This window comes from Oncorhynchus mykiss, chromosome 1 (genome assembly GCF_013265735.2).
Source record: "Oncorhynchus mykiss isolate Arlee chromosome 1, USDA_OmykA_1.1, whole genome shotgun sequence".
Classification (NCBI taxonomy): domain Eukaryota; kingdom Metazoa; phylum Chordata; class Actinopteri; order Salmoniformes; family Salmonidae; genus Oncorhynchus; species Oncorhynchus mykiss.
The window spans coordinates 66,522,225-66,549,158 of NC_048565.1; the positions used below are offsets into that span (position 1 = coordinate 66,522,225).

The 26,934-nt window shown below is 47.1% G+C and overlaps 1 protein-coding gene across 2 annotated transcripts in view; it reads right to left on the reverse strand.

Annotated features, from left to right (window-relative positions):
• prkn (parkin RBR E3 ubiquitin protein ligase) overlaps positions 1–26,934 on the reverse strand; it is a 123,397-nt gene that overhangs the window by 95,436 nt on the left and 1,027 nt on the right. For both annotated transcript variants that reach the window (XM_036983069.1, XM_021608414.2), the window contains exons 2-3: positions 17,101–17,264; positions 6,164–6,386 (exon numbers count right to left, since the gene is read on the reverse strand). In XM_036983069.1, coding sequence (XP_036838964.1) covers positions 6,164–6,386; positions 17,101–17,264 — 387 coding nt within the window. The remainder of the gene's footprint in view (positions 1–6,163; positions 6,387–17,100; positions 17,265–26,934) is intronic.

A 26,934-nucleotide genomic window follows, 5' to 3' on the forward strand; every position in this document is an offset into this window, starting at 1 on the left:
AGGCAGACGGAGGCGAGTGTTGGAGTGTAGGCAGACGGACGGTAGACAGAAGGAGGTCAGTGTTGGGAGGGTTTGCAGAAGGAGGGTAGACAGAAGGAGGTGAGTGTTGGGAGGGTAGGCAGAAAGAGGCGAGTGTTGGAGGTTAGGCAGACGGAGGGTAGGCAGAAGGAGGCGAGTGTTGGAGGGTAGGCAGAAGGAGGCGAGTGTTGGGAGGGTAGGCAGACGGAGGCGAGTGTTGGGAGGGTAGGCAGACGGAGGCGAGTGTTGGAGGGTAGGCAGACTGAGGCGAGTGTTGGAGGGTAGGCAGAAAGAGGCGAGTGTTGGAGGGTAGGCAGACGGAGGCAAGTGTTGGGAGGGTAGGCAGACGGAGGCGAGTGTTGGAGGGTAGGCAGACGGAGGCGAGTGTTGGAGGGTAGGCAGACGGAGGCGAGTGTTGGAGGGTAGGCAGACGGAGGCGAGTGTTGGAGGGTAGGCAGACGGAGGCGAGTGTTGGAGGGTAGGCAGACGGAGGCGAGTGTTGGAGGGTAGGCAGATGGAGGGTAGACAGAAGGAGGCAAGTGTTGGAGGGTAGGCAGACAGAGGCGAGTGTTGGAGGGTAGACAGAAGGAGGTGAGTGTTGGAGGGTAGGCAGACGGAGGGTAGGCAGAAGGAGGCGAGTGTTGGAGGGTAGGCAGAAGGAGGCGAGTGTTGGAGGGTAGGCAGAAGGAGGCGAGTGTTGGAGGGTAGAGAGAAGGAGGCGAGTGTTGGAGGGTAGAGAGAAGGAGGCGAGTGTTGGAGGGTAGGCAGACGGAGGGTAGGCAGACGGAGGGTAGGCAGACGGAGGGTAAACAGAAAGAGGCAGGTGTTGGAGGGTAGGCAGACGGAGGCGAGTGTTGGAGGGTAGGCAGAAGGAGGCGAGTGTTGGAGGGTAGGCTGAAGGAAGCGAGTGTTGGAGTGTAGGCAGACGGACGGTAGACAGAAGGAGGTCAGTGTTGGGAGGGTTTGCAGAAGGAGGGTAGACAGAAGGAGGCGAGTGTTGGGAGGGTAGGCAGAAAGAGGCGAGTGTTGGAGGGTAGGCAGAAGGAGGCGAGTGTTGGAGGGTAGGCAGAAGGAGGCGAGTGTTGGAGGGTAGAGAGAAGGAGGCGAGTGTTGGAGGGTAGGCAGACGGAGGGTAGGCAGACGGAGGGTAGGCAGACGGAGGGTAGGCAGAAGGAGGTGAGTGTTGGGAGGGTAGGCAGACGGAGGCGAATGTTGGAGTGTAGGCAGACGGACGGTAGACAGGAGGTCAGTGTTGGGAGGGTTTGCAGAAGGAGGGTAGACAGAAGGAGGTGAGTGTTGGGAGGGTAGGCAGAAAGAGGCGAGTGTTGGAGGGTAGGCAGACGGAGGGTATGCAGAAGGAGGCGAGTGTTGGAAGGTAGGCAGAAGGAGGCGAGTGTTGGGAGGGTAGGCAGACGGAGGCGAGTGTTGGGAGGGTAGGCAGACGGAGGCGAGTGTTGGAGGGTAGGCAGAAGGAGGCGAGTGTTGGAGGGTAGGCAGACGGAAGCGAGTGTTGGAGGGTAGGCAGACGGAAGCGAGTGTTGGAGGATAGGCAGACGGGGGCGAGTGTTGGAGGGTAGGCAGACGGAGGCGAGTGTTGGAGGGTAGGCAGAAGGAGGCGAGTGTTGGAGGGTAGGCAGAAGGAGGCGAGTGTTGGAGGGTAGGCAGAAGGAGGCGAGTGTTGGGAGGGTAGGCAGACGGAGGCGAGTGTTGGAGGGTAGGCAGACGGAGGCGAGTGTTGGAGGGTAGGCAGACGGAGGCGAGTGTTGGATGGTAGACAGAAGGAGGTGAGTGTTGGAGTGTAGGCAGAGGAGGTGAGTGTTGGAGGGTAGGCAGATGGAGGGTAGGCAGAAGGAGACGAGTGTTGGAGGGTAGGCAGAAGGAGGCGAGTGTTGGAGGGTAGGCAGAAGGAGGCGAGTGTTGGAGGGTAGGCAGAAGGAGGCGAGTGTTGGAGGGTAGGCAGAAGGAGGCGAGTGTTGGAGGGTAGGCAGAAGGAGGCGAGTGTTGGAGGGTAGGCAGACGGAGGCGAGTGTTGGAGGGTAGTAAGAAGACAGCTTTGTGTTGGAGGCGAGTGTTGGAGGTTAGGCAGACGGAGGGTAGGCAGAAGGAGGCGAGTGTTGGAGGGTAGGCAGAAGGAGGCGAGTGTTGGGAGGGTAGGCAGACGGAGGCGAGTGTTGGAGGGTAGGCAGACGGAGGCGAGTGTTGGAGGGTAGGCAGAAAGAGGCGAGTGTTGGAGGGTAGGCAGACGGAGGCAAGTGTTGGGAGGGTAGGCAGACGGAGGCAAGTGTTGGAGGGTAGGCAGACGGAGGCGAGTGTTGGAGGGTAGGCAGACGGAGGCGAGTGTTGGAGGGTAGGCAGACGGAGGCGAGTGTTGGAGGGTAGGCAGACGGAGGCGAGTGTTGGAGGGTAGGCAGACGGAGGCGAGTGTTGGAGGGTAGGCAGACGGAGGCGAGTGTTGGAGGGTAGGCAGACGGAGGCGAGTGTTGGAGGGTAGGCAGACGGAGGCGAGTGTTGGAGGGTAGGCAGACGGAGGCGAGTGTTGGAGGGTAGACAGAAGGAGGTGAGTGTTGGAGGGTAGGCAGACGGAGGGTGGGCAGAAGGAGGTGAGTGTTGGAGGGTATGCAGATGGAGGGTAGACAGAAGGAGGCGAGTGTTGGAGGGTAGGCAGAAGGAGGCGAGTGTTGGAGGGTAGGCAGAAGGAGGCGAGTGTTGGAGGGTAGGCAGAAGGAGGCGAGTGTTGGAGGGTAGAGAGAAGGAGGCGAGTGTTGGAGGGTAGGCAGACGGAGGGTAGGCAGACGGAGGGTAGGCAGACGGAGGCGAGTGTTGGAGGGTAGGCAGAAGGAGGCGAGTGTTGGAGGGTAGGCAGAAGGAGGCGAGTGTTGGAGGGTAGGCAGACGGAGGGTAGGCAGAAGGAGGTGAGTGTTGGGAGGCTAGGCAGACGGAGGCGAGTGTTGGAGTGTAGGCAGACGGACGGTAGACAGAAGGAGGTCAGTGTTGGGAGGGTTTGCAGAAGGAGGGTAGACAGAAGGAGGCGAGTGTTGGGAGGGTAGGCAGAAAGAGGCGAGTGTTGGAGGGTAGGCAGAAGGAGGCGAGTGTTGGAGGGTAGAGAGAAGGAGGCGAGTGTTGGAGGGTAGGCAGACGGAGGGTAGGCAGACGGAGGGTAGGCAGACGGAGGGTAAACAGAACGAGGCGAGTGTTGGAGGGTAGGCAGACGGAGGTGAGTGTTGGAGGGTAGGCAGAAGGAGGCGAGTGTTGGAGGGTAGGCAGAAGGAGGCGAGTGTTGGAGGGTAGGCAGACGGAGGGTAGGCAGAAGGAGGTGAGTGTTGGGAGGGTAGGCAGACGGAGGCGAGTGTTGGAGTGTAGGCAGACGGACGGTAGACAGGAGGTCAGTGTTGGGAGGGTTTGCAGAAGGAGGGTAGACAGAAGGAGGTGAGTGTTGGGAGGGTAGGCAGAAAGAGGCGAGTGTTGGAGGGTAGGCAGACGGAGGGTATGCAGAAGGAGGCGAGTGTTGGAGGGTAGGCAGAAGGAGGCGAGTGTTGGAGGGTAGGCAGACGGAGGGTAGGCAGAAGGAGGTGAGTGTTGGGAGGCTAGGCAGACGGAGGCGAGTGTTGGAGTGTAGGCAGACGGACGGTAGACAGAAGGAGGTCAGTGTTGGGAGGGTTTGCAGAAGGAGGGTAGACAGAAGGAGGCGAGTGTTGGGAGGGTAGGCAGAAAGAGGCGAGTGTTGGAGGGTAGGCAGAAGGAGGCGAGTGTTGGAGGGTAGAGAGAAGGAGGCGAGTGTTGGAGGGTAGGCAGACGGAGGGTAGGCAGACGGAGGGTAGGCAGACGGAGGGTAAACAGAACGAGGCGAGTGTTGGAGGGTAGGCAGACGGAGGCGAGTGTTGGAGGGTAGGCAGAAGGAGGCGAGTGTTGGAGGGTAGGCAGAAGGAGGCGAGTGTTGGGAGGGTTTGCAGAAGGAGGGTAGACAGAAGGAGGTGAGTGTTGGGAGGGTAGGCAGAAAGAGGCGAGTGTTGGAGGGTAGGCAGACGGAGGGTAGGCAGACGGAGGGTAGGCAGACGGAGGGTAAACAGAACGAGGCGAGTGTTGGAGGGTAGGCAGACGGAGGTGAGTGTTGGAGGGTAGGCAGAAGGAGGCGAGTGTTGGAGGGTAGGCAGAAGGAGGCGAGTGTTGGAGGGTAGGCAGACGGAGGGTAGGCAGAAGGAGGTGAGTGTTGGGAGGGTAGGCAGACGGAGGCGAGTGTTGGAGTGTAGGCAGACGGACGGTAGACAGGAGGTCAGTGTTGGGAGGGTTTGCAGAAGGAGGGTAGACAGAAGGAGGTGAGTGTTGGGAGGGTAGGCAGAAAGAGGCGAGTGTTGGAGGGTAGGCAGACGGAGGGTATGCAGAAGGAGGCGAGTGTTGGAGGGTAGGCAGAAGGAGGCGAGTGTTGGAGGGTAGGCAGACGGAGGGTAGGCAGAAGGAGGTGAGTGTTGGGAGGCTAGGCAGACGGAGGCGAGTGTTGGAGTGTAGGCAGACGGACGGTAGACAGAAGGAGGTCAGTGTTGGGAGGGTTTGCAGAAGGAGGGTAGACAGAAGGAGGCGAGTGTTGGGAGGGTAGGCAGAAAGAGGCGAGTGTTGGAGGGTAGGCAGAAGGAGGCGAGTGTTGGAGGGTAGAGAGAAGGAGGCGAGTGTTGGAGGGTAGGCAGACGGAGGGTAGGCAGACGGAGGGTAGGCAGACGGAGGGTAAACAGAACGAGGCGAGTGTTGGAGGGTAGGCAGACGGAGGCGAGTGTTGGAGGGTAGGCAGAAGGAGGCGAGTGTTGGAGGGTAGGCAGAAGGAGGCGAGTGTTGGGAGGGTTTGCAGAAGGAGGGTAGACAGAAGGAGGTGAGTGTTGGGAGGGTAGGCAGAAAGAGGCGAGTGTTGGAGGGTAGGCAGACGGAGGGTATGCAGAAGGAGGCGAGTGTTGGAGGGTAGGCAGAAGGAGGCGAGTGTTGGGAGGGTAGGCAGACGGAGGCGAGTGTTGGAGGGTAGGCAGAAGGAGGCGAGTGTTGGAGGGTAGGCAGACGGAAGCGAGTGTTGGAGGGTAGGCAGAAGGAGGCGAGTGTTGGGAGGGTAGGCAGACGGAGGCGAGTGTTGGAGGGTAGGCAGACGGAGGCGAGTGTTGGAGGGTAGGCAGACGGAGGCGAGTGTTGGAGGGTAGGCAGACGGAGGCGAGTGTTGGAGGGTAGGCAGACGGAGGCGAGTGTTGGAGGGTAGACAGAAGGAGGTGAGTGTTGGAGGGTAGGCAGAGGAGGTGAGTGTTGGAGGGTAGGCAGATGGAGGGTAGGCAGAAGGAGACGAGTGTTGAGGGTAGGCAGATGGAGGGTAGGCAGAAGGAGACGAGTGTTGGAGGGTAGGCAGAAGGAGGCGAGTGTTGGAGGGTAGGCAGAAGGAGGCGAGTGTTGGAGGGTAGGCAGAAGGAGGCGAGTGTTGGAGGGTAGGCAGAAGGAGGCGAGTGTTGGAGGGTAGGCAGAAGGAGGCGAGTGTTGGAGGGTAGGCAGAAGGAGGCGAGTGTTGGAGGGTAGGCAGAAGGAGGCGAGTGTTGGAGGGTAGTAAGAAGACAGCTTTAAAAAGTTTTACCTTTGAGCCGAGATACAGAGGTCAAAGCCAATACCTGTATATATTTCCATTTCCCACAGATGTCTGGAGACCGACTGCTGAATCCCAATCAACCGTTTAGAAGGCTGCATTCAGGGAGCGGTTGTACTGTTCAAATGGGGCACGAATGTCAAGACCATAGAGCCACTTCTGAGCTCCCTGCGTGTTCATGCACACCCAAATAGGACTTGTGTCATTTTGGCACCTTGGCTCGTCTGTGTCATTTTCTATGCTTTTACAGTTTATGGAACACCAAACAGCCAAGACACACATACACAGAGTGTACAAAACATTAGGAACACCTGCCCTTTCCATGACAGTGACCAGGTGAATCCAGGTGAAACCTATGGTCCCTTATTGATGTCACTTGTTAATTCCACTTCAAATCAGTGTCAACGAAGGGGAGGAGATGGGTTAAAGAAGGATTTTTAAGCCTTCAAACAATTGAGACGTGGATTGTGTATGTGCGCCATTCAGAGGGTGAATGAGGGCAAGACATAAAGACTCAGTGTATTGTCACATGCGAACACACACCTGTGTGTTCAGGCTCTTCCCTGGCTCTCTGCTCGTCATCAGTTTCCAGTATGACAGCCAGGCCGGTAGAGGTAGTGGGCAGGCGGGAGGCGGTGAGGTCCAGGCGGGTGAGGCTGTCCACCCCTCGACCCAGACGGTGCTGCAGGGCCAGGTCAGAGCACCGGCCCGACCCCGGGGGAGGCAGCACCACGTGCACGGTACTCTGCTCTGGGAGGTCACAGCCCTGTAGGTCAGGTAAACAGAGAGAGACAGACAGAGAAAGACAGTTATTTAAACCTCGGTTTAGCACATGTAGATCGTCTGTCTATGTACAGTTGTCACATTGTAGTACACAAACCTGTTGTCAGAATGACTGTAAACCAGCCATAAAATGAAATCACATACCACTGCAGTAAATTAGATCAAAACACATCAAAAATGCCTAAAGATATGGATCATACAACTACAGATCTTTTTTATTTTTTATTACCTAATCTGTTTAGGTACATCTCCGTTTTATAATTTCCAATACAGCTGCTGTACCATTTCAGGGCAACACATTTTCAATCTACCCCAAAATTCACAATTAAAAAGTGTTTTGTTCAACATGTCACTGAAATTATATGCAAATCCATCAGTCATTTTAGATCTAAACCCCTCCATTGATGCAGAAGTAGGCTAAACAAACAGGGTCTGGCGTTAATCACTGACGATAGCTTACTCTCCTGGAAAGCTTTCAAGTTTCATTTTTGAAGTTTGTCTCCCTGAAGTTTCTTTGTAGCTCTCAGTGTGGGAGAAAATAAAAAATAAAATGTAAAAAAATAAATAAATAAATAAATAAATAAATAAACTCTCCCCTGTCAAAAACCATAGTCGGGTAAACAACAACAGGAAATGTTTGTTTCAAAAACACCAGCATTTCACTGGAGGAGAACTAGTGAGCTAACAACTAAGCATAATCAAATCTCACATGCAACTCTGGTGATTGGGTGCGAAAGGAAATATGAAAAGAGAAACAGTTCTGAAAGGTGTGCTTGTGTCACCAGCTGTCAAGGCTTTATCTTAAAGTGTTACTTTTCTTATAATGGTATCAGCCATTCCAAATCAGCCCCAGCCTAGTGCTTACACCTGCAGCAGTACACTAGATCTGCAAAGACTGGAAAGGATCCAAGTAGATATTTTATAATTCGGCAGGAAATGAATACATTGGCATTTGTTTCATGGAGTTCATTTTCTGAGAACGGAGTAAAAATGTGTGATGCAAATAAGCTGCGTAAGGTAGCTCAAACAGGTCCTAGTTAAAGCAAAGAGCTTATGTGAGAGAGAGATGCCTTAGCGAGAGAGAGGTCCCTCATTTGTGAACTAATCCATAGAAGGGAGATAATTTCACCCCGAGAAGCCTGGCGTGCCAAATGACTGGCAAAATATAAAAACAAAATGTGTTTGATCTGGTTAATTTTCTCGGGCTCAACAGCGTGGATTTGTTTTTGTTTTTAATGATATGGCGTTAATGAAGAACCTGTGGCTGAGGCTGAAAGGTCTACTATGCGAGACAGCTAGCACAGCTCAGACGGTATGATGGATCTGGAGCTAGCAGCTTTAGCTTTACGGCCAGACTGAGGAAAAATAACTAGGTCGTTCCACCAATTCAGTGCCTTCACCTAATTGAAACATTCTGTCACAAAGAGCACATGTTAACTTCATTTAAAAAACGTGTTGTTTTCCCCATCTCAAAAATACTACAGTAAGTGCCAAATAAAGTAACATGGTTGACTAACAGGATTGACGATTTCATCTTAAATCAGCCGTGAATCCCCTTGTGACAGGGGGAATGGAAGCTTGTTGTGTGCAACAGGGAGGGGCAGTTACAGGCAAGCTTCACCTTAAAATGATTCACTAAATCACATTAAATAAATATTTATAAATCAGAAAGGACTTTTTCAAAGCAACAAACTAACTAAGGACTTTACAATGGTGGTGAAAACTTGGAGACATTTTGGGGTTAAGTGGGTTAAAATCTTCCAAGAAGTCATGAGAGGGTGCATGGAGGGACATGTCAAAATGCTGAATTTTGGCACTTGAGAAAGTCTTTACTAGTATAGTAAATATAATCTATTGAATTCGCCATGAGGTCTATATTAAAAAGGGCATTTCATTAAATATAACTTGCTTTTAAAATGTAATATTGGTGCACAATTTCTACTTAAAATATCAAAGGGAAGCAAGTGGCAACCATTTCCTGGAACGACAACTATAATTAGTTAAATAGAGACCAATATATTTAAGATTGATATTCCCATTGGTCTCTATTCAAATCTGAATTCAACTGTATGGAAGAGTTGATCACTTAGCTACTGCAAAGCACTTTGTGACCACTGCTGGGGTGCAAATTCCTTTATGAATTAAAATCGGATTGATTTGTTGATCGCCCCTCCACACCTCTGCCACATCAGCTTTACATTACTGCCGTTTGTGACCGTTTGATGCGTTACTTTACTGCGGTCTAGAACCCCTGATTGTAACCAGGGAGGTGAGGAAAGATAACGACAGCGTGACTACTTTCATGTTCCTTCAAAGTCAAATGTCTGGTTTTATCAACATTTGGCAACAGTAGTTGACAGACCTGATATCAAATAACTTCCGGTTACACACACACACCTGCGTGCGGACACACACGCACACAAGCGCCTCCAACCTTGGCTTGTCTGTTGAGATTTTTTTTTAAATAATGTAGAAGGCAGGTACAAACGTGGAGCTAAATAAGAAACAATTGACTGACATTGAAAACTAAATATCCTTTCCAATATCCGCAACATACAACAAATTGACAGCGTAAGTACATCTGTGCTCCCCACAGGTGTTTAAAGAAGGTCTCCTAGCGGCTGATTCCTCTCCCAGACACTAATTGGAGGAATCAGAAGCCCAGGGAGCATTAGTGTATTCATGTTGCATGCTTGTGACCTTTCCACACTCATCCTCTGCTCTTAGGAGGGCCAGACCAACAAGTCTGTAACCACTATTTTAATGGTCAATCTGCAAAAGACCTGTGAATTGCCCCATGACTCATGAAGGAGGTTTCGACAACACATCATCAATAATTGCATTATAGATCAAGTCATTTTGGGAAAAACGTTGGCTGTAATATGCTTTTTCTGCACAGCAACATCGGCCCATTGGGAATTAATAAAGTTCATTGAAGTGAGGTGAATTGAACTAAACTGACTGTTTCCCCTGGATAGAGGTAGGAGTCACTTGAGCAATGTCGCACAATATCAAACAAGCAACACTAAACCATTCAAGGCCGCAAAGTGAAAGATACATGAGTCTTTAGTGGCTCAGTCCCTAGCATGCAGACAAATGTTTGTGAAAGGCTGAGCAAAGCACCTGAAATCCTGTGAAGACTGTGAATAATGTGGGCTGGGACTCCCAACTCCCTGTGCAGCTCCTTCTCTACAGTGAAAAAGCTCAGCGCCACTCTGCAAAAAGAAACAGTGTCTGTGCCGATTGTTTCACTGCAATTAGCAGGATAGAACTCCTTGTCTTATTATATGGTTGAACAAAGTGGCAACTCAAGGACATGGAGATTGGATGACGGAATCAACTTGTCTTGTATGAGGTGGGGACTCACTCCTTAGAGTACCTGTACATCAGACATCAGACATGCAACAGCGCCTCTTCAACCTCAGGAGGCTGAAGATATTTGGCTTGTCACCAAAAACACTCAAACTTTTACAGATGCACATTCAACTGAACTGCCTGTTCACCCCACTATCATCCAGAAGGCTAGGTCAGTACAGGTGCATCAAAGCTGGGACCGAGAAACTGAAAAACAGCTTCTATCTCAAGGACATCAGACTGTTAAACAGCAGTCACTAACATTGAGTGGCTGCTGCCAACATACTAACTCAAATCTCTAGTCACTTTAATAAGTAAAAATTTGATGTAATAAATGTATCATTTGTCACTTTAAACAATGCCACTTTATATAATGTTTACATACCATACATTACTCATCTCATATGTATATACTGTACTCTATACCATCTACTGCATCTTGCCTATGCCGTTCGGCCATCGCTCATCCATATATTTATATGTACATATTCTTATTCATTCCTTTGATTTGAGACCACACCTAGCAGGCCTAATGATTAAGATAAATCTGACATGTTGTAATTTAGGCCGTGTCATTTCTGAGTAAAAGGAAGGGATGGAGCAGGAGGGATAACAAAGAAAAAGAGAGGGGGAGCGGAGGAGGAGGAAGGGCGATGTGGAAGGGAGAATAAGAGAGGAACTTGTAGGCTACTGGAAGGGAGCGCGAGAGAGAGAGGGAGAGGAGTAGAAGGAAGTGTGAAAGAGATGGCACTCCCTCGGGGATGAGAAAGCTAATAGAGCACATAACAGTGAACGCTCCTCTCGTCACTACAAAATGTCAGAGGCACACATCTCAGACTGTGGCAGTTAAACACCAGTGACTAGCGACTTGTCTGAGCCTAGAGGCCTGGCACTGTGGCGTTCAGACTCTCTGGGACCGATGACAACGTGACACGCATAGCAACAGCGCTTTACCTGGCTTAGTGACCCGGCGTCAGAGTCTGCTAACTAACCAGGGCCTGGTTTCCCGATAGTGATGGAACTTAGGTTTATAAGTGTTTTAACGATGCATCTTTCCCACAAATTGAACATGCATTTCCCTAAACACCACGGAGAGAGATTTCTAAGTGCATTGTTGGATAATGGCGCCGGGGGGGGGATGGCTGCCATGTTACGGGCTTGTAACTTATTTTTTGTACATAATGTTGATGCTACCGTTTCTTATGACCGAAAAGAGCTTCTGGACATCAGAACTGCGATTACTCACCTCAAACTGGATGAAGATTTTTTATTTAATGAGTCCGACGTGAAGGATATAGTGCTTTCTCGAGACCAGGCCCAAATCTCTGTCAATCGCATGAAGAAAAGACGGAGAAAGAGCGGGCAGAGATCGGGGTGCCTTCTGAGACATCGTAGGCAAATGGATAAACCACCACTACCATCTGTACTATTGGCCAATGTCCAATCATTAGAAAATTGCCTGGAAGATCTACGATTAAAACTATCCTATCAACGGGACATTAAAAACTAATATGCTCACTTCGAGGCAAGCAACACCGAAGCATGCATGAAAGCACCAGCTGTTCCGGATGACTGTGTGATCACGCTCTCCGTAGCCGATATGAGCAAGGTCAAACAGGTCAACATTCACAAAGCTGTTGGGCCAGATGGATAACCAGGACGTGTACTCAAAGCATGCGTTGACCAACTGGCAAGTGTCTTTACTGACATTTTCAACCTCTCCCTGACCGAGTCTGTAATACCTACATGTTTCAAACCACCACAGGGACCACTTTGTCCCTGTGACAAAGGAAGCAAAGGTAACCTGCCTAAATTATTACCGCCCCGTAGCACTCACGTTGGTAGCCATGACGTGCTTTGAAAGGCTGGTCATGGCTCACATCAACACCATCATCCTGGAAACCCTGGACCCACTCCAATTCGCATACCGCCCGAACAAATCCACAGATGACGCAATCTCAATCGCACTCCACACTACCATTTCCCACTTGGACAAAAGGAACACCTATGTGAGAATGCCGTTCATTGACTGCAGCTCGGCGTTCAACACCATAGTGCCCACAAAACTCATAACTAAGCTAAGGACCCTGGGACTAAACTCCTCCCTCTGCAACTGGATCCTGAACTTCCTGATGGGCCGCCCCCAGGTGGTAAGAGTAGGCGGCAACACATCTGCCACGCTGATCCTCAACATCTCTCGCCCCCCTCATGGGTGCATACTTAGTCCCCTCCTGTACTCCCTGTTCACCCACGACTGCGTGGCCAAGCACGACTCCAACACCATCATTAAGTTTGCTGATGACACAACAGTGGTAGGCCTGATCACCGACAATGATGAGACAAAATATAGGGAGGGGGTCAGAGACCTGGCAGGGTGGTGTCAGGACAACACTTCTCCCTCAATGTGAGCAAGACAAAGGAGATGATCGTGGACTACAAGAAAAGAAGGGCCGAACAGGCCCCCATTAATATTGACAGGGCTGCATTGGAGCAGGTTGAGAGCTTCAAGTTCCTTGGTGTCCACATCACCAACAAACTTTCATGGTCCAAACACACCAAGACAGTCGTGAAGATGGCACGACCACACCTTTTCCCCCTCAGGACACTGAAAAGATTTGGCATGGGTCCCCAGATCCTCAAAAATTCCTACAGCTGCACCATCGAGAGCATCCTGATCGATTGCATCATCGTCAGGTATGGCAACTGCTCGGCATCTGTCCGTAAGGCACTACAGACGGTAGTGTGTACGACCCAGTAGATCACTGGGGCCAAGCTTCCTGACACCCAGGACCTATATACTAGGTGGTGTCAGAGGAAGGCTCCAAAAAATTGTAAAAGACTCCAGTCACCCAAGTCATAGACTGTTTTCTCGGCTACCGCACGGCAAGTGGTACCGGAGCGCCAAGTGTAGGACCAAAAGGCTCCTTAACAGCTTCTTCCCAAAAGCTATAAAAATATTGAACAATTAATAAAATGGCCACCCGGAATATTTACATTGACCCACCCCCTTTGTTTTTACACTGCTGCTACTCGCTGTTTATTATCTATGCATAGTCATCTTACCCGTACCTACATGTACAAATGACCTCGACTAACAGGTGCCCCCGCACATTGACTCGCTACCGGTACCCCTGCATATAGCCTCATTATTGTTATCTTATTGTGCTACTTTTATTTTATTTAGTAAACATTTACACAATACTGACGACTGCGCAGCGCCTAGAGCGATATTACCACTTAGGCCTACTGATGCAAATATTAAGGTGGCTTATTTGAATGCTTACCCTATAAAAATATATTAAATTATTGATTTGGCACACCACTGAGCACATGTTAGGCTACACATCATTAAATACACTGCTCAAAAAATAAAGGGAACACTAAAATAACACATCTTAGATCTGAATGAATGAAATATTCTTATTAAATCATTTTTTCTTTACATAGTTGAATGTGCTGACAACAAAATCACACAAACATTATCAATGGAAATCAAATTTATCAACCCATGGAGGTCTGGATTTGGAGCTGATCCAACTTTGATGTAATGTCTTTAAAACAAGTCAAAATGAGGCTCAGTAGTGTGTGTGGCCTCCACGTGCCTGTATGACCTCCCTACAACGCCTGGGCATGCTCCTGATGAGGTGGCGGATGGTCTCCTGAGGGATCTCCTCCCAGACCTGGACTAAAGCATCCGCCAACTCCTGGACAGTCTGTGGTGCAACGTGGCATTGGTGGATAGAGCGAGACATGATGTCCCAGATATGCTCAATTGGATTCAGGTCTGGGGAACGGGCGGGCCAGTCCATAGCATCAATGTCTTCCTCTTGCAGGAACTGCTGACACACTCCAGCCACATGAGGTCTAGCATTTTCTTGCATTAGGAGGAACCCAGGGCCAATCGCACCAGCATATGGTCTCACAAGGGGTCTGAGTATCTCATCTAGGTACCTAATGGCAGTCAGGCTACCTCTGGCGAGCACATGGAGGGCTGTGCGGCCCCCCAAAGAAATGCCACCCCACACCATGACTGACCTACCGCCAAACCGGTCATGCTGGAGGATGTTGCAGGCAGCAGAACGTTCTCCACGACTTCTTCAGACTGTCACGTCTGTCACATGTGCTCAGTGTGAACCTGCTTTCATCTGTGAAGAGCACAGGGCGCCAGTGGCGAATTTGCCAATCTTGGTGTTCTCTGGCAAATGAAAAACGTCCTGCACTGTGTTGGGCTGTGAGCACAACCCCCACCTGTGGATGTCGGGCCCTCATACCACCCTCATAGAGTCTGTTTCTGACCGTTTGAGCAGACACATGCACATTTGTGGCCTGCTGGAGGTCATTTTGCAGTGCTCTGGCAGTGCTCCTCCTGCTCCTCCTTGCACAAAGGTGGAGGTAGCGGTCCTGCTGCTGGGTTGTTGCCCTCCTACAGCCTCCTCCACGTCTCCTGATGTACTGGCCTGTCTCCTGGTAGCGCCTACATGCTCTGGACACTACGCTGACAGACACAGCAAACCTTCTTGCCACAGCTCGCATTGATGTGCCATCCTGGATGAGCTGCACTACCTGAGCCACTTGTGTGGGTTGTAGACTCCGTCTCATGCTACCACTAGAGTGAAAGCACCGCCAGCATTCAAAAGTGACCAAAACATCAGCCAGGAAGCATAGGAACTGAGAAGTGGTCTGTCGTCCCCACCTGCAGAACCACTCCTTTATTGGGGGTGTCTTGCTAATTGCCTATAATTTCCACCTGTTGTCTATTCCATTTGCACAACAGCATGTGAAATTTATTGTCAATCAATGTTGCTTCCTAAGTGGACAGTTTGATTTCACAGAAGTGTGATTGACTTGGAGTTACATTGTGTTGTTTAAGTGTTCCCTTTATTTTTTTGAGCAGTGTATATTGAGACAAATTACAGACAGTAGCCTAGAAGCAGCAAAATAGAACTCGATTGAACATGAAATGTATTTAAATATGTTTATATTTCAATGGAGTCATCTCAGTTTTCATTTGAAGCATATTTTTAGGTAGCTTGTTTGTATGAATTGCAAAGACATTGGCCACTTTGTATTTGTAGTCGACTTTCTATCCATCTCTCTGTGACAGTTATCGGCTGTCACAGAGAGATAGATAGAATCACATGGTTTATGTTTAGCAGAGATCTTCTGTGAATAAAGTGACGAAGGAGGGGAAACAACAACAACAAAAAAGCATGCGCGTGCGTCCGTCATCATGCGCATGTTGATTTTGTACATCCACACCAGACACGATCAGGACAGCAGGTTGAAATATCAAGACGAACTCTGAACCAACAATATTCATTTGTGGACAGGTTGAAACACATGAAACATTCATGGACATTTAGCTAGCTAGCTTGATGTTGGTAGCTAATTTGTCCTGGGATATAAACATTGGTTTGTTATTTTACCTGAACTGCACAAAGTCCTTTTTTTCCCTGGATCTTTGTACAATTTTACTCTGACCATTAATTCACAGATAAAAGGGTTTCCAGTAATCTCTTCTCCTGTGGACTTTATATGGCAGTTGGCAACCGACTTTGAGGTGCATTACCACCACTGAATGGAGTGTGGACCTCAGCTCAGTTTCCAATTACCCATGTGGGTATATGCTCCTAAAAACCAATGAGGAGATGGGAGAGGCGGGACCAGTCAAAAGTTTGGACACGCCTACTTTTCTCATACCAAGAGTGTGCAAAGCTGTCATCAAGGCAAATGGTGGCTACTTTGAAGATTCTCAAATCTAAAATATATTTTGATATGTTTAACACTTTTTTGGTTACTACATGATTCCATATGTGTAATTTCATAGCTTTGATGTCTTCACTATTATTCTACAATGTAGAAAATAGTACAAATAAAGAAAAACCCTTGAAAGATTAGGTGTGTCCAAACTTGACTGGTACTGTATGTGTACATTTATTTTGTAACGCGAGCGGTGTGGTCAGCATGTTAGCTGTTCTACGAGTGGTCAGAGGCAGGCGTTAGATCACGAGCGTTTCCAAGTGCAACGTTAATAACGATGGTTTTTGGGAAAAAGCTCAGACTTAACGATGCTCCTATGAAACTATTAACAATGAATGTAGCCTTAAATTGCTTTTGGGAAATCAGAACAAGAAGGAAGGATTTAGTGCTGGAATGGTTTCATATCTGGTGCCAGTTGAAGATGTTAAGGGCTAGGTGTTCTGTGTGTGTGTGTGTGTACGCGCGTATGGATATATTCTCTATAGGCCAACTTATTATAATTTAAAAGCACATCTTAATAAGCACCAGTAAAATAATCTAGCATCATTACTCAAGAAGAAGGTGAGTAAATCAGCGAGCACATTAGGGATTTGTTGATCACAGTATCAAACTGAGAACATTTTGCTATTTCAACCGAGCTTGAGTGCAAAAACTGATCCATTCCTCGCCCTCAGTTATTTGCTATGAATGGTATTCTCGCTTCACAAATGTATTTCAAAATTCAACCAATATAAATGACAGAGAAAGTAAGCATACACCTAGAGCCAAAACTGGAAACACGCACAGAAAGGGTCATCTTTGTGTCTGCTGAATGACGTACAGTAAACACACACACTAGTCGCCTTCATGTCAACTGAAACACATGAATGATTGGTCCAGACACAAACAATGAGAGAGTGATGTGTGCGTCTCCACGTCATTCTCAATAACTTTGTGCCCTCATGCTTCACTCAATGCTTTGAGACCCTTTATTCTCCCCAAACCCTTGGGGACAGACAAAGCCATTCTGTACACAGGCTGACAAACACAGTGTCTCAATTATACTCTAGGGGGCAGAGTCGAGTCACAACGCTACGCCCCCACTGTGCTAGCACCACCATCAAAAGCTGAGACCCACACTTACTCCAGCCTCAGGAGCAATCTATCAGGGGGAAATGGAGCTCAGGTATAAAATGTGCAGAGACAGCAGAACTGACTGGAGAGACACAGTCGGGAGTCAGAGTGGGGAGTGTGTGTGCCTGGCTCCCCAGCCGCTCCCTGTGATCCTGACTGTTTTGATGCATAATTAAGATAGTCAAACTTAATGAAGCACTGTGGACTAAAGTTCACGGGATCCCCAGGCTCTGTTTACACTGTTGAGAGTCAGGATGGGGAGAGAATGCCAGGCTTCTAGCCTTCACCGGAAACACTGTGTAGAGAGTGCTGAGAGTGAAGGTGTGAGTGTTAGCACCCATGTGTAAGCGTGTGTTGGGGAAATTAGGGCATGAGTAAACAAAAAGACACACCCTACCACTAATTGCTATACAGACAACCACACACACACACACAGCACAGCACAGTCAAAAAGAGAATGATGACCTTACCTGGAGGGTGCAGTCGCTGAGCAGCTCTCTGCCAGCAAAGATGACTCTCAGCTGCTCCGGCTGTACCCCCTGCAGCCTCCCCACCTTCTCCTTCAGCACTGCAATGCAGGCCCCCTCCTCTAGCTCCACTGGGAAGCCATGGCTGGAGTTAAACCTTACATACACTGGAGAGACAGAGAGTGGAGAGACTGGTGAGATAACTCAGAGACAATAGTGAACAATAAACAGAGAATAAAGCTTGAGAATGAGAGAGAGAGAAAGAAAGAGAGAGAGAGAGAGAGAGAGAGAGGAGAGAGAAAAAGAGATGCTTGTGTGTCAAAAGAGGCAAAAAGAGAACGAGACAAGAGGCCTGAGGGGTCAGAGAGGGGAGAAGAGAATAAAAAGGCGATAGGCTAGACAGAGGGGACCTTAACACAGAAGAGGAGGTGGACAGACAGTGGAAGTGGAGAAGAAAGAGAGGGAAAGTGGGTACAGAGGAGAGAGAACAAGAGAGGACATGAGGAGAAATAACGGGAATCAGGGAGAACAGATGATAGACAGGAGAAAACAAAGAAACAGGATTTTAAAATTCAGCCGGCTAAGCCAATATGAAAATCCCGAACCCTTCATTAAGATGAGTGAGATTTGGAGCAAAGGTATTCTTTCCTGCTATCATTTCTATTTATTATTTTAATTGAAATGAGTCAACCTTTTCAGAGCCCCTAGAGGCAAGGAGATACATTCAAGACTGTAAAATGGCTGATCGGGGAAATGTCTGCAATCAAATTGGAAATGATGAGCCAATGGAGATGTGTAGACTACTTAGGCATGTTTAAACACACACTGGTTTTGATATGCATTTATTATGGATCCCCACTCTTACTGGGGCACAGTAAAAATGAAGGCAGTAATATACATAATAATATCATTTTTAAACATTAAAAAACCATTTTACAACACGGTGCCCTCCTGACACTACTCTACTACAACACACAATCCAGGTGTAAGTGTGTATATTGTGTGTGTTTGTATGTGTGTGGTTGAAGGAATACATAATGATGCGAGGTGAATAGACCAGTGTTGTGGAAGAATCAGAATTTGTTGGTAACATATGTAATATGTTTTATATTCATCATATGTTTGTAAGTTACTTCTCATCAGAATGGTATTTTTGTATAATACTGTGGCGAGGTTGCAGTTATCTGTTCTATGTCAAGACTAAGTTGCATGGGCCGTAGAGAGGGGAGAGGTCAAAGTGTCATCATGTGTAAACATATATTTTGCTCCACTGTGTCTGTGCCAGTCACGCCCTACTTTTCCCATCGGGGAAAGGAGGATGGCAGTGTCTGGAATCATTCTATCCTCTCCGTGAGCTTGTCCAGGATTGGTTGTATTTAGAGTTGGTTGTATCTAAATGACAATTTGATATATGCCTGTTGATATGGAGGATTGGTTTATGGTTCTGGGGTTTGAGTAAGGAGACAAAGCTGAACGATTTATTATGTCTATGCTGTCTGACTATGTGTGTTCTTTGCTATTAAAGGATCTCAGTTGCAATGAAGGGGGGCTCTCAGATACTTCATTGTTAGACACACTGAATTGTCTGAGAGTCACAGGGTTGTGATAAAGCTCATAATTAAAGATGGACTTTGATAACTAACTCTGACTTGTGTTGTGGTTTGCTCCCATGATTTGGTAAATAGAGGAAATTTCCACGACACAAGTGAGCACACACACACACACAAAAGCATATAGACTAAGCATACACACATAGGCAATTCCACGATAACGAAATTACGTTGACTGTCCGATTTTTTACTTAAAAAATGTACAGTACCAGTCAAAAGTTTGCACACACCTACTCAATCAAGGGTTTTTCTTTATTTAGACTATTTTCTACATTGTAGAATAATAGTGAAGACATCAAAACTATGAAATAACACATATGGCATCATGTAGTAACCAAAAAAAGTGTTAAATCAAAATATATTTGAGATTCTTCAAAGTAGCCACCCTTTGCCTTGACAGCTTTGCACACTCATGGCATTCTCTCAACCAGTTTCATGAGGCATGCTTTTCCAGCAGTCTTGAAGGAGTTCCCACATATGCTCAGCACTTGTTGGCTGCTTGTCTTTCACTCTGCAGTCCAACTCATCCCAAACCTTCTGAATTGAGGTCAGATGACTGGAGGCGAGGTCATCTGATGCAGCACTCCATCACTCTCCTTGGTCAAATAGCCCTTATACAGCTTGAAGGTGTGTTTTGGGTCATTGTCCTGTTGAAAAACAAATGGTAGTTCCACTAAGCGCAAACCAGATGGGATGGCGTATTGCTGCAGAATGCTGTGGTAGCCATGCTGGTTAATTGTGCCTTGAATTCTAAGTAAATCACAGACAGTGTCACCAGCAAAGCACCCACAACACCACCTCCTCCATGCTTCACGGTGGGAACCACACATGCGGAGATCCTCCGTTCAGCTACTATATATCCCACAAAGACATGGTGGTTGGAAACAAATCTCAAATTTGGACTCATCAAACCAAAGTACAGATTTACACCGGTCTAATGTCCACTTCTTAATGGTGTCCTTTAGTAGTGGTTTCCTTGCAGCAATTCAACCATGAAGGCCTGATTCACGCAGTCTCCTCTGAACAGTTGAGATGTGTCTGTTACTTGCGTGAACTCTTATTTGGGCTGCAATTTCTGAGGCTGGTAACTCTAATGAACTTATCCTCTGCAACAGAAGTAACTCTGGGTCTTCCTGTCTTGTGGCGGTCCTCATGAGAGCCAGTTTCAGAATAGTGCTTGATGGTTTTTGCGACTGCACTTGAAGAAATGTTCAAAGTTCTTGACATTTTCCGGATTGACTGACCTTCATGTCTTAAAGCAATGGACTGTAGTTTCTCTTTTCATATTTGAGCTGTTCTTTCCATAATATGCACTTAAGTCTATCTTCTGTATACAACCCCTACCTTGTCACAACACCAGTGATTGGCTGAAACGCATTAAGAAGGAAAGAAATTCCACAAATGAACTTTTAACAAGGCACACCTGTTAATTGAAATGCAGAGAATGCCAAGAGTGTGCAAAGCTGTCCTCAAGGCAAAGGGTGGCTACTTTGAAGAATCTAAAATATATTTTGATTTCTTTAACACTTTTTTGGTTACTACATGATTCCATATGTGCCATTTCATAGTTTTGATATATTCCCTATTATACTACAATGTAGAAAATAAAGAAAAACCCTTGAATAATTAGGTGTGTCCAAACTTTTTTATTCTACAATGGTACTGTATGCCAAACAAAAACAGAAGATTTGACAAAAACACATTTACAGGAACAACTGTGCAGGTGCAAAGTTTGATAACATTGATTATGGTCAAATGTCCCTCAATTGTATTCTGTTACCAAACTTTGTATCTGCATAGTTCTTCCTGTAAATGTCTTTATGTAAAATGTTCTGTGAAAATTGTTAAAAGAAGTCCGTGTGCATAGAGTTGTTCAACTTTGTAATCAATGGGTCTTGTTTGGCATACATTTTAAAGTGAAAAACCTGAGTCTCAGCATAATTCCGTTACAGCAGAATTACCCACACATTGAATACACCCACTGACACATACACGTAAGCTAAGCATACACAGAAACATCTTGTACACACACTAACACATACACAGTGTGGAGTAGTCATGGGAACGCAGCATTAATCATAGTTATTACAGGAATTTAGATCGTTTTAGATTTAATGACTGAGGAGAAATAAAAATGTATTCTTCCATTTGGTGCTTAAGGAGTTGACTCAGTTAGGTGATTGCTTGTTGCCAATGTGCGGCATTCCCTTTAGAAGTGTTTCTGCAACATTTTTCTGAGACAAATATACTACAAAACCTTCGGAGATTGTAACAAGAAAGTGGACAGACAACATTACGCTATCCGTTTGAACCCATGCTACATCACATCACATACCTGATTTATCTACACAGAAAAGACTACAGTACCTCAAGTCAGAGCAACATCAACAATGACCACTATGACACAACCGTCTCTCGGTTGACTGATCTCTGGCAGCACTACAGCCAATCCAGTCCGAGCTATGGCCCAAAGTGAATGAGGAGAAGGGCTGATTCTAATTTGTCCCGTCACTGAGATTTCCATAATGTCTCTCATTGTTTTGCATCCAATCCAAGTGGCTAACAAATGAGTAAATTCCTCCTTTGTCATGTTCCATCACAGAAGCCGTCAATTTGGTGATGGGGCCCTAACGTGCACAGGTTACCCGAGTTCTCAGTCTGGGGAGGAAGAGTGACAGAATGCAATCATGTAGCACCAACTCCACCAGGCTGGATTACCAAGCAGAGAGCTCACTGGAAGGCTAACAACTCACAATATAATTTCACAAACCTGGCTGCATGCACAGAGAAGAACACCAATACTTCCATTCCCAAAACAGGCATTTTCACAAAATAAGAAAAGAGAGAAAGAGATGGCGGGACAATCTAGACTGGAGAAAAATCCAACTGTCATTACCACTCTATGCATAACGAAATGTGTGTTATTTACTGTTAATGTCCCATGACAGTAATTCAAAAAGAGAGAGGCAGAGAGATGCGATGTCACTCAGACCAAGGGGGCAGGAGCGGGGCAGGGAGGGTATCACGGCCAGCCAATGCTTTGCGTCTGGGCGGAGTGGCAGGCGGCCAGATCAATACGGACCGCACACAGGCAGAAATATGAAGACAGATTGGCTCAACTCTCAACTGCTGCATCGGAGGGAAATGGGTCTGGGGACTCTTTAGTGCAGGAGGGAGGTGAGAGATGATGTGAGAGGAGAGGGAGAGATCGACTGGGAGGGGGAAGGTTGAAGAGGGAGGAAGAGGGAGAGTAAAGCTGCTACATGGAGAAGGCAGGGAGTTGAAAATGTCTCTGTAAAAGGACTCCCTTCATCCTAATGACATCAGCCCAGGACTTGATCGCTCCAGGGAGTTAAACCCAGTGCAGTTTCCCAAAGGGGCCCCGTTGGGCTCTACAGACGCTAATGCAATGCTATCAGAGGGCTTGGCTGGGCCACCTGTCTCCTTTACGAGTGCACTGACCACGTCACTACTTTCTTCTTCCTATTGATTAGGGATAAAGCACCCAAATGGCCCTGGCAAAACCGCCGTAAAATACTGCCAACCCCATAGGTCCGAATTTCCCCCGCACATAACTATAAAGAAGATGGATTCCTCAATTCCTGAACTCACTTTGAGCAATTAAGAGAACAAATTCCCATCCAACACTGGGGCTAAGAGCTTTTCTTCCTCCACCTCCCTCCTTTCTTGAGCCTTATCCTGATAGCTGGTACAGTCAGGTGCAGCGTTTGGTCATGTGTGACGGGTGCTGTGGAGCAATGCTGTACGGTACTGTACGATGAGCCCGGTTCGGGACCAGGCTATCCATCGTGGAGGCTAGCAGCAGCTATGGGGCCAGTGCCAGGTGACTGTCCACTGGAGGATTCTCTGTTAGATCAACGGTCGGGTGGATTCTGGAGCGCAGCACCCGTTCATCAGCCGCCCCCACCGCAACCCCGACCCCGGTGCATGAAAGCCAGGAAATAACCCCCCCCCTCCCTCCCTCCATCTGTCCTCGCTTATTACATTTGGAGGAAGCGGCCATGTCTGCAGAATGGAGCCTTCAGGAATACCACCATCCCCCCCATTGCAATATGTGGCCAGACTACATCCCCATACAATACCAAGGGATGGAGATAAATAAGTCTGCCTGGAGATAAGACTGCAGCGAAGCTGTATTGGGTCTGTGGATACACAGTGAGCAGAGGTGTAGCTATTTGGGACAGATATGGTGTGATAGTACTGTACATCTGCTGGTTTATTGGAACACTGGCTGGCTGCATTACCTCACTAGGCAAGCAGTGTCACGTTCTACCAATAGCACAAAGATGAAGAAGCTAAGATTGCTTCGTGTGTTCTGTGGGTCAACCACAACAGGAACAGAAAATGCAAAGAAATTATAGTGTCTGTACAATAGAAAATTATTTCTAGGTTATTTTCATCCGCAGATATCAGTAATGATAGAAACTGTACTTGGCAAATTCAATGACAAATATGATAACAATTGATGTTTAGAAGAATTCCCTCTAATAACAAATGTAACAAGTTCTTATGTGAGCCCTCTGTTGCTGTAGTTGCTTCGACTGTGCCGTCTGGCTCTGCCAAGCTGCCTGTCATAGCTCCATCTGACGGGGACAGAGACAGAGGGAAGTCATTAACAATGGTAATTAGCCTGCGTCTGCCACCTGCAGCACCTCAAGTGGGGCAGAGCGACAAACGCATGTACACATGGCTGGGCTCTGTCAGAGAGGTAGACAGAGTCGCTAAGGTAGAGCAAAGTCACGTTCTCCATATTGATCATCCAGATATGCTGTTGATGTCGATGACAATCCGAATATTGTCCAGATAACAAGCCATGTAGAGAACAAGTGCACATTGACCCTTCATCAATCAATGTAATTCTGAAACAAAACTGCAAATAAAAGCACTTCTCTGGTCTGTGAACACTCCACTGAAACCCCTGAACAACTCAGAGAGGCAGAGTGCATACTGAAAAGGTAGGCTGTACTATATTAGCTGGATAGAAGCCCAGGGGTATCAGCAAAAGGCCAGGTGTTCCTACTCATTCCCCTGATCTTTCAGATCCATATTGCCTGCCTCCCCCATTTCCCCTCTCCTCCTTCCATCTCCATTTCATTTCTCCGTGGCAGCCATCTCACCTGCGCCCTTGCCACTTCCCTGTTATTAGCGCTGTGGCTGCTGGCGGTACATATTTGCATGAGAGCCACTGTAACCAATTCCAATTTCAGCCAGAATTTGTTTTCCCAGACCCCATCTGCGGCTTTTCATTAGAAACTGCGGCGTTCGGTGAAACTCACCGGTTGCGTTTCAGGTGGCCATTCATTCGCCAGCGGCACTGACGCTTTAAATCATTCGGGGTCTAATCATTGACTAAACAATAAAGCATTAATTCAGGGAAAATGACTCAAAGAGAGATGTGCTTAGAGGAAAAGGACTGGGGTCCTCAACAGTAAAAGGACTCTAGATCAGGAACTGGCTTGCACACACACACACACACGCACACACACACATTATGAGAGAGCATGTCCTCTGGGGATGTGCTGTATGTTTTTGTGCCTGAGGCAGAAAATCAACAATTGAACTACAATGACCTAGACTCCTGGAGGTCCTGGAGCAACGTGCAAAACTACACACAAAGCTATGTCATGAGACTCTCCTCACCGTCCCTCCACACCCCACCAAGGTGACCTTGGCATCATCTCAGTGGGGCAATGCCAGGACCTGGCAAAGACAAGGGGTGATACGAACCCATTGAAATCCATTGTGGATTTGGGTTTCTGTGTGTAGTGGTTCAGTAATCCCTCTTCCCTTCAGCCTGGTGACTGTGTATTTACCTCGCATTCAACATTGATTGACAGTAATACAGTCATTATCCTCTTGGATTTCCGAGAGGCTTCTATCTTTTCCAGAGGCAATTAGGCACTAACACCGCGTCAGCCCTATCAGAGTAACTGTCCCTTTCAGTCACTTCTGCTCATTTTTCTCTTTACCGCTCGCTCCTTCTCTCCCTCCTGCTCTCTCAATCCATTTCTTTCAATCATTTCTCTCTTGCTGCCTCCTTTTCATGACAGCCAGCTTTGGAGATATGAAAACTTGTGATTGACACACCAATTTCCTTTCTGCCATCACACACTGATGCCCAGATTTCTCAAGATCCTCTTCCTCTGTGCCTCCAGTGAAAGCAATAAATGGGAAATGTGAATCAAAACACATCGGAATTCAGATAAAGCGCTAAAAGACCTATTGAATGTAAATGTGTGGGTTATAACGGACGCCATTTAAAACTCCACATATTTTCTCCAAAAGTCTTTGCCTTTGTGTCACTAGTGTTTGTTTTACTCCCAACCAACCATGGGAGTCATGGAATTAAATTAGGACTTTTAACAAAAGGGGCATAACATTCATTTTTGAGGAAGGACATGCTGCATGTTTGATATCCCTTGGATCTTTGGCGAAAGATACCCTTTCACCCACTCATGATCATACACCTATCCAGATAATAGGGTTAAACATATGTTAAAGTAGGCAAATACCTTGTTACAAGTCTACCCAGTCATTCCATGGCCCCAAAGATTATACAAGTTCAGGGCTAGAACACAGCTTATGATCTACCATGTGCAGTTTGTTTGGGTTGAGGGCTGTCAAATCATTGATATTGTTTGACGTGAGACTTTTTTCTTTTTTTCCCAATTTTACTGCATTGCTAGGAACAAGTAACATAAGCATTTTGCTGCACCCGTTATAATATCTGCTAAACTGCGTGTGCAGCCGATGAACTTTGATTTGAATCAGTGGGAGTCTAGCTTGTCAAGGCTGAGTTAACTAGTCTGTAGTCATAATTAGTCTAAAACCCACACATTCACTCCTTCTCCACTGTAAACTCTAACCTGCCACACTCTAGTGTACGCTCTTTGGCAAAGGCCTACGTTCACAAGACTGCTGAACTCAACGTGAAGGAAATGACAACACACCACTGCAATGGAATCACATGAGAAACGCAGAAAGCGAATGTGGATACATATTAAAAGAAAATTATTCTTGGCCTGGAGTCAATGCAAAGGCAGGAAAGATACTTAGCTGCAACAATCCAAAAATCAATAGCAATTTATTCTCTCCTTGGTCTCCAAACAGAGCGAGTAAATAATCCTGACCCCTCTCGCCTGTCCCAGGAGTACACTGGCGTCTCTCCCTCTCGCTCTCCTCAGCCTCTATCGCAGACTTCTCTGGCCCCTTGGAGTAGCACCGCTCAGACTCAATACCTACTGCCACACAGTCCTGCTCCGCTAGAAAGACATAGCCTACGGCAATTGGTAAGGATTTGGCAATTCACAAGGCAGGTAGTCCAGGTGTGTTTGATTCCCCTCTCCTGTGTTGTTTACATTTTTACACTTTAGTCGTTTAGCAGACGCTCTTATCCAGAGCCACTTAGAGTAGTGAGTGCATAAATGTTCATACTGCTTTGTACTGGTCCCCCTGTGGTAATCAAACCCACACTCCTGGCGTTGCAAACGCCATGCTCTACCAACTGAGCCACACGGGACATGTTGTTTATGCCTAGACTGACATACATATATATATATACATATATATATATATACATATATATATATATATATATACATATACATATACATATATATATATATATATATATATATATATATATATATATATATATATATATACATACACACACACACATACATCAATTCAGTCATTTGCATTTTAATATCATATGAGCAAGATTATATCTTCCTAATGCAGACTCAGCTATAATTACAACTTGCTGTATTATCAAGGTGATTTAAAAATACCCGTTTCACATGAATATAATGATATTCCCCATAATAAAGGTCTGTTTTCTTGTGATAGACCTAGTTCTGGGGCCCCGGCGTGTGCGATCATCAACATGAGAGAAATATTGGCCCTTCAGATTTCCTGGATGATGACTTTTCCCTCCCTTCAACACTCCCTCTCATCCCCTTCCCTCTATAGGCCTAGTGCAACTTATTACTAGACGAGCACCATTCAGCCAGCTCAAACCAAACCCCATCTCCTGGGGATGTGTGAGCCTGAGACAGTCTCAGAGTTGATGGGCCGGAGACTCAAGACACAATCGATCCGTCTTCCTCAGACCTTCACTCCCGAGCTTCTCAAAATCTGACAATTCAAGAGGGTGGAAAGGCTATTTCATTCTCTGGAGATATACCTCAGATTAATGTTGCTC